The sequence below is a fragment of the Corapipo altera genome, unplaced genomic scaffold (genome assembly GCF_003945725.1).
Source record: "Corapipo altera isolate COAL_440 unplaced genomic scaffold, ASM394572v1 2b, whole genome shotgun sequence".
Lineage (NCBI taxonomy): Eukaryota > Metazoa > Chordata > Aves > Passeriformes > Pipridae > Corapipo > Corapipo altera.
This window is the reverse complement of record NW_020884874.1, coordinates 9,439,499-9,452,629: the sequence shown is the minus strand read 5'-3', so window position 1 is coordinate 9,452,629 and position 13,131 is coordinate 9,439,499. Positions and strand designations below refer to the sequence as shown.

Genomic DNA, 13,131 nt, shown 5'->3' with positions numbered 1-13,131 from the left:
TCATTGTCTCATTGAAGAATTTTTCATATATAATAGAAGAATGAGGAAATAGCAGGCTTTAGATTACAAGCTGACTTTTTTTTATCCAGTTGCAGTCTGATCCTGAGAGTATGAGAGGAATCTTTTGGTAGGTGTTTAATGACTTGGGAGACTGCCAATGAACATCTTGTTTTAGCTTGCTTCATGCATTAGGTTTGTCTAACGTGTGGCTAAAGGTTACAGAAAATATGGGTAAAAAGTGAAAACCTACAAGCAAAAGCAGAACAAATTTAACAGGTAATTGTGTTAATGACCACTTAGAGCATTCTAGTGTTGTGCTTCCAGAGTGAAATGCTGATTTTGTTGTAAATAACTGTCAACAGCCTAATTATAGAAATAATTCTTGAGTTAAAACTTTGAAAGAGTAATATTCTTAAATTAATCTGATCTGGAAACAGTATACAAGAAACCTGATGTTAAAACTGTGTGCAAAACTTTTGGTATTTTAGACAGACCCAAGTTAATGAAAGGAAGTTAAGAACCAAAAATAATACATTCTCTCCTCCTGTCTACAGGAGGAGCAGGGTATTGTACTTGCAACTGTAGGCTTGTCTATTATCTTGTTTAGGTAGAAGTAAGACATTTAAGCACATCAGTTGAAGTGCATCAAATTTTAATGGATACTGTCATTTAAAACTAAAGCAGCTTTTGTTTGATTCTCATAAGGAACAGAGGTTTAATGTGTTTAATATGTTTTGAATTCATACCTCTGATTTGATTTAATTTTCTATTTAAAGAAGACTTGAACTATAAATTATGTATCTAAATGCCTGCATCCCACTGGAGTATATGTGAAGAATAATCATTAGAGGATTTTTTAAAATTTATTTTTTTTCCCCCTCTCTAACTATATGAAGGTAATCTTTTTTTAATCCTGAAGTGCTAATTATGTCACATAGTAGTGTTGCTGAAAACTTGACATGATCTACAAGATTGTGTTATTCCTCTGTGAAAAATCTGCTATTTCTGTGATTCAGCGTCATGGAAATGGTGTACCTAACAGAATTGTATCCTGACTGGAGATTGCTATTGTGTTGCTGGATGAGTCTTTAGTGTTTGGTCCAGATTAGGGCATAGGCACCTGACTTAATTTCTTCTCAGAGCATGGACTTAATGCTGGCTTTATGCTCATCTCTCATACAACCACTGGGTATAAAGTTAAGCTGCCATTGATTTTTTTTTTTTTTTTCCCAAACAGTTTTGAATCACAGGAGAGTGTTGGATTAATACTTTGTCATATCAGAAGAGTGCTTTTTTAATATGCTATTGGAAATGATAAATTGTTGTTGAACTGTTGCCTAATGATAACACCTGATTTATATTCCCATGTATTTTTATATTGGAGAAATAATTGTCTGCAAGTTGAGGACTTAGATGTGACAGTACTCAGCAGCAGCATACTGGACCTTGAATAGTACACCAAGTCCTTTACAAAGCAGGGGTAGATTTGAATTCTGAAGTTGGATTGGTAACATTGAGCATGACCACTTGAGAAACTACGTAGGCTTGAAGTTCCATGATGTATACAGCATTTCTTTGCTGTTTTTAGGACTGGAATACCTTCCTAGGTTGTAAGGAGTCACTTCTATTTATGTGGAATATTATCCTGAAGTACTTGAGCTGTGTCTTTTCAGGTACCACGGCCCTCATGCTCAGCAGGTCAGAGCAGTGGGGTGGACTGAAGCCAGTTTGCCGTTGGTGGGAGTGCTTTGGTTATTGAGCCATCAGATTGAGAGGACATGCTGGCAGATTTGTTACAGAGCCAAATCTGTTATGTATCATCGGAGAGAACCCCTTACCAGTTGAATTTTGCAGGACAAGAGGGCACGGTCTTAAGCTCTGCCAGGGGAGGTTTAGGTTGGATATTAGGAAAAAATTTTTAGCAGAGAGAGTAATTTTTTACAGAGAGAGTAATCAGACCTTGAAATGAGACCTTGGAATCCAGGGAGGTGGTGGATTAACCAGCCCTGGAGGTTTTTAAAATGAGACTGGATTTGGCACTTAGTGCCATGGTCTAGTAACCAGGGTGGTATTGGATCAATGGTTGGACTTGAAGATCTTGCAGGTCTTTTCCAACCCAGTTGATTCCATGTGCTCTGGGTCTGCATGGAAGCAAATGCAGGAAATTTTCATATCACAGGATAGAGAACTTCAGTAGCAAAAGCAGAGGCACGGAATTGCACTTTTCTCAGTCCAGTAGACATATTTACCAAGTTGGAAGGCTGGTTGGTCATTGTCACTGTTTGGGTGCAAGAAGTTGTTGGGTGGATGTTTTTTTCAAGATCTAGTATTTAATTTAATGGTAACTTCAAATAACTTATAATTTGTGTTGTGTAGTTTGTAATGTATAGACTGTGGAAAATGGCAGACTGTCACAAAAATGAAAAATTACTTTAATAATAAAATAAATCAAAAAGTTAGTTAAGAAGATGAATCAATAAGTAGACTACAAAACTAAAGGGGAAAAATAGGCTGTAAAAATATGTTTTTGGGATAGCATTGTAATCCCTATCCAATATTTTGCATAGGTTAGAAATATTACTTCTTGAGAGTTTCATCACTATGGTGCCATAATTAATTATGTTGAGGTTGGAAAAACATACTTCTTGGCCATTCTTTACTAAAACTTTGTTCCTCTTACTCTGGTTCATATACCATTTATCATTCTGAAGTCTTCTTGAGAGGAATATCTACTTTGAAAAATGGATGTTTGATCAGAATTGGTGTCTAATCTCATTATTTGCCCTTCTGCAGGGCTTTTGGAAAACCTCAGTTGCCATCAGTGTTTATTCACTGTGAGATACAGTGCAAGAGCAAGGTGATAACTGGTTGCCAGGAAATCAGAAAAGTGTGGAAATGTTAGAATAAGCCCGGTAAGAGAAAACTAGTTGCAGTTTAAAAACCCAGACAGAATGTGTAAATCTGTGGAATTATGTGATGCTACTTCTGAATTTTAAAGGGATATTAGCGAAGTGGTATGTTGTGTCCCCTCTGCCCCGTTCTAATGCTTTAATATAACTTTAGTTTTAAGAGCATTTGTTAGTTTGTTGGGAAATTTCTTTATCTTCTCAGTAACAGAAAAAATTTCTAGGCAACCAAAAAGCAAATTCAGGGAATCTTAAAATCTTCAGAAATTACAAACATTTCCAACTGCTTTTTAGCAGGTTATTTTCTATAGATGTTTTCAATGTAGTTGGAGTTATCTGAGTGGGATGAATGTTCTTTTATTTTCTTTTAAGCCAAATAAGGAGAAAAATGTCTGAGAGAGACAAAGCTTTAATTTATCTATACCTTTTGATTGGGAGGAAAATGGTTGTTGTTAAGTCTCTGTCAGACTGACCAAAACTGGCTATGGAGCTGCCTTTGACAGAAGAGAGAGTATAGAGTTCAATTGTCCTAAAGGAAATAAGGTTTCCTTTAGGAAGATGCATAAATTCAATAATAATTCAGATGTATTTTATAGAAAAGATATGGAAAAAATATATATTTAATATGTACACTGGAAGTAAGTTGATTTTTGTGGTCTTAATGTCAGAGTTTCCTTATATAGTTGTATTAAAAATTTCTTATTGTGTAAGTAATTTTACAGTAGTTCTTTTTTTGTACTTAAAAGTCTGTGCTATGGTACATCATATTGGTAAATAAGAAATAGAAAGAATCCTTATATGTGTATTTCTGCCCGTGTTCTTCAAGAAAAATGCCAAAATTACTTAATTTTCTATTGTTGGGAACCTCAAGAATTAAAAATGCAGTTATCCTAGTTTCTATTCCTTTATTGAAATGTAATACTTAAGAAAAGTCTTTTGCCAAGCTTTTGTTTCAGAATAATAATGTTATTTAGCAATACCAGACCATTTTCAGCTCCTGAAATGAAAATATTTATAGAATAAATACTTTCTTAATCCTTCTCATAGGAGAAGGGTGGGGCAGATTTTTGTCCTTTTCCTGTCCTGACATTTGGCAATTTACTAGCTAGATTCTGCTCAGTGTCTTTTTACTTCTTTATGTTTTAAAACATACTTGATTTTTCTCTTGTGGGAATTTGGAAACCTCACAGTTTGGGGACTGTGTGCTTTAGAGAGATGGAAGTGTGAAGAAAGGAGAATGGTGAAGGAAGTGTAAAGCAGACTTTGAGGGATGCTTCAATATGAAGGACTGCTTGGGATCAAACCGATGAAGATTGGGTACATGTATAGGAGAATTAGAGGGAAGGAGAGAGTCTGTTTGGAGTCTGCTCTAAAATATTTTAGCTTGTTAATTTTAAATTGGAGCATGCCTTGTAAACTCAGGCAGCACTCCTAGCAGTTCATGTAAGAGTCCTCTACTTGTTTTTACAATGCCAAAGGCTGTCCAAGGACAGGCCTTAAGAATGTCCTCTCTGAAGCAGAGCTTAAGCTGATGCTTAAGTTTACTTTTACCTTTCTTCTTAGGTTCTTTGGACAATGGTTTTTTTGGGTTTTCGTTGTTTTTTTTTTTTTTTTTTGTGTGTAGATATAGATATCCATGTCAATTTTTATGTTGAGTGCATCTTTTTGAGACCTCTTAGACACATGTGAGCCTTGTACAAATCAAAGCTGGAAATGAACCCTCTGTACCTGCTTAGTTTGAAGCTATTATCATAAAGACTTTTTTTGGTGCTTCGGTTATGCAGTAACTCTGTAATTGTAATTTCTCCAAGTTGCAGTGTTACTAATATAAACAACATGATCAAGGTAATCCAAATTGGAAAATCCCAAAATTCAGAATTATTAACAAAGCTGAATTTTGAGTCATTTTTTAATATGTTACACTGCTTCAGTTCCCTTCTATTTTATTCTTCTTGATAACTTTGAGACCAGTAGCACAGTTAGCAAAGGATTGTTCTTACAAGTTTAATAAACAACTACCTGTTTTTTGTTTGTTGTTTTTTTGTTTTGGTTTGGTTTGGTTTTTTGTTTGTTTTTTTTTAGAGACTCATATATACTTCCCTGAGGGAAAAGCTGCAGCACAGGGTCTTTGTGGATTCTGTGTGGAAAGGATAATATTAATAATACAGAGGAGAGGATCTAGGATTGTTGGAATTTTAAAAGATCCTCTGAAGACGTAAAATGATGACCTTTAGTTTTCTTCGAAAAGCCTAGTGTCAATTAAAAAACAACTTCACTGACCCTAGAAGCTTTGAATATGTTCATCACACAAGAAGTGACTTTAAAATTGTACATCATGCAATTGCTTTTATGAGCTATCAGGCTCCTGTTTTGGTCTTTTCTATGATTTCTTGTAATCCACATTTCTGCCTGTTAAAGGTTTTCATTCTAACCTTGAAAATGGTTTAATGCAGTACTACAGTGTGCACTTCCATCAAGGAAACTACCAAGGCTGTTCCAGATCAGTTTAAGTACCTAGATCAAAAGACTGAAGTAGACTGTGTGAAAGGTAGGAACACCTCTTAGATGAGATTGGCCTCTGAATAAATTTTTGAAGGTGATTATAGGTTTTATCATCACTGACACGGAAATACGTTTGCTGCAAGATTTACTATTGTCAGTAGTGAGAGCACTGTTTGTGTTCCAGTTTTCTCTAATTTTTCTTAGGTTTCCTTCACAGCGAGATGAAAGTGTCTATCCTCACCCTGCTTTTGTAAGTGCTATCTAGAAAGCATTATTCATCCTGTGGTATAAAAGTATTTCTCTGCAAGATTTGTTTCTTTGAGGGATGTACTGTTTGACTGTTTTTAAATGTGCTAAACACCCTTGTAATTGATCATGTTGTTTATATTAGTAACACTACATCTCTTCTCCTATTCACAGAAATTGTCTCTCTTTGGGGGGAAAAAGGCAGAACTTTACATACCTCAAAAAAGAGCAAGAGTGTTCCTAGTTGCTAGTCTACTTTATATAAAAATTACTTGCATTATATGGTGGTAGACAATTTGCAGGCTAAGTTCAGAGTTTAAATCAAATTGGTCTAGGAGCTCACTGCCAGTCAGTACATGAGCTTTTCAATCTGCTGGAGATGATCAGTAAAAGCTCATTAAACCTGTCTTTTGTGAAGGCTTCTATACAGGCAAGTACTGCATTGGCATCTATCTAGTGAATCTAGTGACTCACATATCAAATTGTCAAGTAATTTTGTTTTCCAATGTTGATCAAAGCGCAAATGAGGTATTCTGTTTTCCCTGCTATTGAGAAGCTGTTCCTGAACCTTCCTGTTCATCAGATGCCATCTTGCAGAGTAATTTTATCTCTTATCAGTTGTGTCTTTCTACTCTCGAACATGATTATCATTTAGCGTAATGATTTCTTTCATCTTTAGTGTTCATGTCTTTGTGTTTTAGTGGACATCCATCTTATTTCCTTTCGATATTTGATCAGTTACAGTAATTGAGAAAGCCTTTTATTCCCTGTTGGGAGATAGATTGTTCACTCCTTTGGTCACCCTTTGCCTCTTTCAGAGCAAATTCATCTTTTCATGTGTGTGTGGAGCGGGAAGTGTTTGAACATGAGTAAAGAAAACTGCATATAGTATTTTAAAAATAGATCACAGAAGCCTTTTATATATTGATATCAATAGATCCTTTCTCTTCTGCAAATACCTCAATTAGGATATCTAAGATCTAATATCCGATAATATCCAGTTCTACCTTTTTTCACCTGCACCTGATGACTTCTCAGTCTGTAGTAGAAATTCTTGATTAGTTTCTAAGTGCATGAATTCAGATTTTGTGCTCATCCCATTTCTATTACTCTTTGTTTACTCACTCATAGAATAAAATAGCATAAAAAGTGATGCATTAGCACACTCCTTTTCTTCACTGGGAACGCTGTTTTTATTGGATCAGCTAATTTAATTCACACTCGTGATTTTGATGCTAAGATGGGTTTTATTAATAAACACAATACTTTTTCTTTGTTAACTCTCCAAATAGTTAATATATAGAACTACTTGGCCTTGAAATGTATCCCATTGTTGGCTGCCTTTTTAGGTAGTTTCTTGCTCACCTCAAACTCATTTCCATCTTTTCCATCTGACGAAGTACTTAGAGTTATTATAAGGTTAAAATTTCAAAACAAGCAGAAGATCTGTGTTCAAAATCACTTACTGGATAAGAAAATCAGGATAGTTTTTTTTAAACACATTTTTCTTTATGTTCAGTGTTTCAAAATTTTTTTTGCATGATTTGGATTAACAAGTCTGCAAATGCCTTGTCTCCTTTCCATTTCTCATTTATGAATGTATGGGATGTATTTACTAATCATCTGATATCACCTCTGAATTTTGCTTGCATCTGACTTGTGTTAATTGCCACTTTCTGAAACATGAAGCATTTCCATTACGTGTTTGTTCTTTCCATGATCAGTATCATAACTGTTATTAAAACCTGATGTAAAATATTTTAGATTTTTATTTTTGTCTTTATGTTTTAAGATATCCTACTTCTACTTTATTATTCTTGTGCACTCTCTTGTGCTCCTTCTCTGCCTAGACAATCTTTACTGTCTATTTTGACTTTCCATGCAAAGTCTAACTCAGCATGACTGCTGACACTTTACATTTCCAGAGCTTCAAGCTCCTGTATCAATTCTGTTGCCAACTTAACTTTTTCTCAGGTACCAGAGACTTTCCCTTATGACCTCCATCCCTCCCCTGCTATAAGAGACATTCACTTGTGAGGGAAATTCTCAGTGTCCCTCATGAGAGAACTTATTTATCAGACTACTGAAGAAATTACTAGCAATTCTACATGTAGTGTGTAGCCGCCCGGGAATCCTACAAGCTGTTCCATGCTATTTGGGCTATCCAAATGCAGCATTTTAAATTTAAATCAAGTCTCCAAATTGATTTACTTCTAAATAAGATTTCAGAAAAACAGTAGTAGTATTATGTTTCATTTATCTATTTTGTATGTTTAAAGTTTAAAGCAATCTGTGCTGCAGGAAAGCTGGAGACAATAATTTACCACATCTCTGAAGTCGTTCATGTGGTTCTAGGTATGGCTAAAATGCACGTTTGTGAAATGCTTTTATGGTGGTGAATGAACAAACAGCTATATCATAAGAAGGTGACTTGTGATGACTTACCTCTTAGACGTATGTGGTGTGTTTCGAAGTTAAATATTGGCAAAATTCTAGTCAAACATAGAAGTCGTTAGGGTAGATGGTTGCTACAGTCGTGATGCAAGTAGCTCCAAATATGTTCCCATGTTTTCACACTATTGGCGTCTCCCTGTCTGCTTTAATGAAAATGTGGTTTCCGAAATCCCTCGTTGCTTTTTAGGTAAGCCTTAGATTAATACTTGTCTTTGAAACACTTGTCTCAGATTTGCTGGGTTTTTATTTCCATAGCCATGTATTTGGTTCTGCCTTGTATTCCTTTCTGATCGCATCTTCCCAGTGCATTTTGAATGACTCTGCTCATCTCCACTCTTTATGTATGTGGTGGTTTGAGATCCCCAAAATTTAATTCTCGAGTCCAAGCCCCCCCTCCCACAACTCACCCCAGTGTCAGAGGGGTTTTCCAAACACAACACAAGACTCAATATGGGGGGAAGGAAGTTATATTACAGTCACTACACAAATAAATATTATAATACATTATATATGCAATCTTAACTATTTCTCTTATGATAAAGCAGTATTTACATTGGATCAAATTTCTTCTCCCTCCAATAAAAGTCCAGGAGGGAAGAAGGAAAGATCCTTTCCACCTTCAGGGCAACAGTGTCTCTCTTCTTCCATGCAGCAGCTGTAGCTGGATCTCTTTCCATTACACACAAGGGGTCTTCTCTCACCCCTCTCGGCTCTTTGACTTCCAGTCGAAGGTCTCTCTCTCTTCCGTGGACTGCGGTTGCAGGTACAGGCTCGCTTCACCACATCATATCATGAAGTGCAGGGATCTTCGTGATGGTCCCTTTCCTCAGAGGGTTTGCCTCTGAGTCAGAACGTCTCAGGCAGCTTTCAGTTGAAAGCCTTTGCCTCAAGAGTTCTACCAGAGCTCCTGTGCTCTGTTTCAGGCTGCCAGCTTGGCAGCAGCAGCAGGGGGTCAGGCCACTTCCCCCTCATTCCGTTTGGCTGTCCCAGTCCAGCTTCCAGGACATCTTGAGCTTCTCAGCTCCTCTCTCCGGTACTGCTGCATTTCAAGACTCCCCTCAAGTGGGAGTCTACTCCTCCTCTCTAAGAGGTGTCTCAAAGGGGGTTTTAGGGTTTTTGGTTCAGTTCTTACCCCAAAACTCTGTCTGTAGAGTTTAGTTCTCTCTCTCTCCATTAGCCATCTCTGTGTCTTCTTGCTTGGCTGCATGCTGGCTTTGCTGCTTCTTCTTATCTCTTGGTTTTGTACCACAGCCTCTGTTCACTGCTGTCTCTGCCACCGTTCCTGCTGCCCCCTTACAGTGGAGAAAGACTCCCAGCTTCTCAGTTACAGACCTTGGTCCAGTTTAACACTGTTTCTGAGTTTCTATGACCCCAGCCGGGGGCTGTGGCCCCCAAGCAGGGCTCCTGCCCCTTTCTCCTTGTGGCTTCAGAACATGGCCACTGTCCTCTTCAACTGCCTCATCATCCTTCTTTTCTTGTTTGGTATGATATGTTTTAATTTTGCAGGAGCGCTGATTGGGTCAACACCAAGAGAGACACCACCCACTCGGGAGTTACCCTTTTTTTTAACTCCAGGGGGAAAAAACACCTTTTTTTTCCCCCACCACAATGTACCTATGAGCTACAGCAGCTCAGTCCTTGCGGTCACTCCCTCTTCTGCTGTAGTCTGTTTCTAGACAAGATTATTTTTAGACGTAAATCTTACCAGCATTTCTGTTTGTGGCTCATGCTCATCACTTGTACACTGCACTGTCATTTCTGATTTTGTCTTGGTGTTGAGCCCCATTGCAAGTCCAGCATAGGTAGAGCAGAGCTCCTGTTCTTGAAAAAGTGTGTTGAACTTCTGGAGCCAACATTTCCTTGGTCTGGCTCCTGCTGAAGGCCCAGCTGCTGTGGCACCCAGTCTTGACAGCCAGAATGTAACAAAGAGCAAATCTTGTGAGGAGAGACTGAAGGAACTGGGGTTGTTTAGCCTGGAGAAAGGAAAACTCAGGTTTAGAGAAAGAAGGAAAGAAACAAAAAGAAGAAAACGCTTCCCACATGGTAGAAAAGATGTTTCTTTCATTTGCTGAAAAACAGGAATAGATTTAAGGAGCTATATTCTTTAGAAGATTTCTTGTCTTGACAGATACCTGTATAGCCAAAGGATAATATAATTTAAAATTAATTTTTTTTATTTCCCCTAAAATAAGCATCTCGAGTCTTTTACTGTAAGGTGAAAAAAAGGAAGATTCATTTCTCTTGAATGGGCCTTGGAACCTACTCCATTTACTATTTCGCCATTATAAATTGATTCTTGGCAATGTATATACTAGTGCTACAGATGCAAGCAATTTCCAGATAAAACAGAAATTATCAATCATTCTTGTGACTGATGTGTGGAAAGGGGGAGGGGAGGAAAACTGATTCCGTGGAAATTATATTTTTGGGAGTACTGCTTCCCAGCACCTCCTGAGACTAATTTAATCTGGCAGAAGGATAACTTCAGCAGCGGTGCCTGCTTTAATGTGCTGTCTAATTAGTCATGAGACCTAGTTTTCTTTCTGGCAAACAGTAAATAAACTTGGTTTTATTTCTGGATTGTGGGACAGTAGTTGAAGCAACCATTAGAAAAAACATTTTGGTAAACGTTTCTTTGAAAACACCCTTAGTTCTGAGAACAGCAGCCCATGATTTTCGAGCCAAGTGAGGCAGGGATCCAAAGCAAAAGACAATTATTGGTAATAAAATAAATATGTGGTGATCAAGAACTGTGTTGTCCACACAAAGAATTGGACCAGCTGCACAAGCTTCCTCCTGGCATCCTTTAATCCTGATATTCATCTTTGACAAGAAAACAGTTATGTTTGTGTCATTATTGATAAAAAGGATTGGGCATTGGAATGGGCTCCTCAGGAAGGTGGTGGATTCACTGTCCCAGAGGTGTTTAAGTAAAGACTGGATGTGGCATTTAGTGCCACGGTTGAGTTGACACGGTGGTGTTTGGTCAATAGGTTGGACCGACTATCTGAGAGGTCTTTTCCAACAGAGTTGATTCTGTGATAACATCTTTTAAGATAGACAGTGTTGGCAGGTGGGATGGGCAGCTGTGTGCTGAGTGTGGGACAGAGAAAGCAGGTAGTGACAGGCAGCTGTGCTGGCAGAATGGCAACCCATGACATGGAGGCTGCCCATGTCCTTATTTAGATATTTTTAAGGTAATGTGCTGAATCAGTGGCGTCTTTTCTTCTAGGGCCTGTTTAAGGATCACTTGTTTGCTATTTGACCTGTTTGGTGGTTTTGTTGGTGTGTTTGCTTTGTACAAGCACAGAAGTAACAAGAACTTCTCTGTTTCTCTGCAGCTTTTACGAGAGTTGAAGCACCCAAACGTGATTGCATTGCAGAAAGTTTTCCTTTCTCACAGTGACAGAAAGGTTTGGCTGCTGTTTGATTATGCTGAGCATGATTTGTGGGTAAGTACAGATTTCCCTGTGTGTTTGTAGTAAGAGCTTGTTCAAACTGACCTGTGTGTACCATACCATTATATAGGCAGAGATGCATAAATTTCTTGCTCTGTAATTAAGGGTGTAACTGACATCTTGTTATTTTTACACTTTAAAGCATGCAAAAGACTATGTAGAATTTTTCAAAGTCAGATTGCATTTTGAAGTGAAAAGGATTTTCCTACAAGCTTTAATTGGAGTTAAAGAAAACATTTCTGAGTTGAGATCTTCTAAAACTGAGTTTGGAAATCTATTTAATATTTTTTTTCTGCCATCTTGCACATGCACAAATGAAAAAAAAAGAGAGGGACCATTTTACAGAGTTCTCTAACTGAGATATAGTGCAAGTCACCAACATCCAATCATCTATATTCTAAACAGAGAATTTGGGACAGTATGAGTGGAAAGAAAATAAAAAAGAGTAAGCTAATTGGGTCTACTGAGAGGCATAGAGACTTAGATGTCTGTTTTTAAGTTTCCAGCAAAATATAGTATGATTTGATTTAATCTGTTGGAGAGGATGACATAAATGACATCTTGAGTTGAACTCAGATGCAAATATTCAAACCCCACATCTGTTAAGAAGATGTGAGTTCCGTGAACCTGGATTTGTGTTTAAACCCAAAAGATATCAAACACTAAGAATAATCAATATGTTTATAATTCCTTTGAAAATATTGGCAAGGAGAGGAAGTGTTAATATTAATTCTAATATTACTTTTTAAGGCTTCAGTAATATAGAAGTTGCTATTTCTAATGTTAGTGACAAATTGCTCAGTTTCTTTGTACTTAGATCTTGAGCTGATGAATATGTACTTGCAAATGACACAAAATTGTAGTTGGAAGGAAAGTAAACTTAGACCATGCAAAAAACCACTCCTGGCTCAGAACAAGTAAAGTCATGGTGTTTCATTCACCTTCATAAGCTTAAAAAATATTTAATTTTATTTCTCTTATGGGCTAGCACTTCTGTATCTTAAAAGTTTTCTTCATCAATGTTCAGTGTAAACTGAGAGTTTTGTGTTTCTTGTAACTGGTGGCAGTGATGATAAAGAGGAACGCATCAGCTAAACCTCTGTATGACAGAATTTATTTGTGCATCAAATGAGTTTACCCATTTTATAGAACAATCACAACAAACACATTTTACTGCTACATTTATTACCATGTTTTAAACACCTTTTTTCTAGCCTTTTCCATTTGATTTTATTTTGGATGTGTGGTTTTTACACTACATAATGATTTTTCACATGATTTAAGAGCTTTAGATGAAGAATCACTGCAGCTTGTTCTTACCACTCCTCACATCTGGCTGGGTATTGGATAAAATCTCAGTGAAGTTAATTATTTTCTATTATTTAAGACTGAAATGTTTGTTACAACAAGGTATTTGGTGTGAACTGATCTCCCACTTCCTTACTTTCTCATGTTTGTTTTGTTTGTTTTTTTTTTTTAATGGGACATGCTACACAAATCATTTCTCCTTTCCTGTATAGTTACCCATGCTTCCTCACTTCTTAAACCTTTTCCAGGAATATTTT

General features: G+C 37.0%; 1 protein-coding gene across 3 annotated transcripts in view; it reads left to right on the top strand.

The window, feature by feature from the left end:
* The window catches only part of CDK19 (cyclin dependent kinase 19), a 116,928-nt gene that overhangs the window by 32,472 nt on the left and 71,325 nt on the right, over window positions 1-13,131 (top strand). For all 3 annotated transcript variants that reach the window (XM_027633947.1, XM_027633946.1, XM_027633945.1), the window contains one exon: window positions 11,450-11,560. In XM_027633947.1, the coding sequence (XP_027489748.1) occupies window positions 11,450-11,560 (111 nt within the window). The remainder of the gene's footprint in view (window positions 1-11,449; window positions 11,561-13,131) is intronic.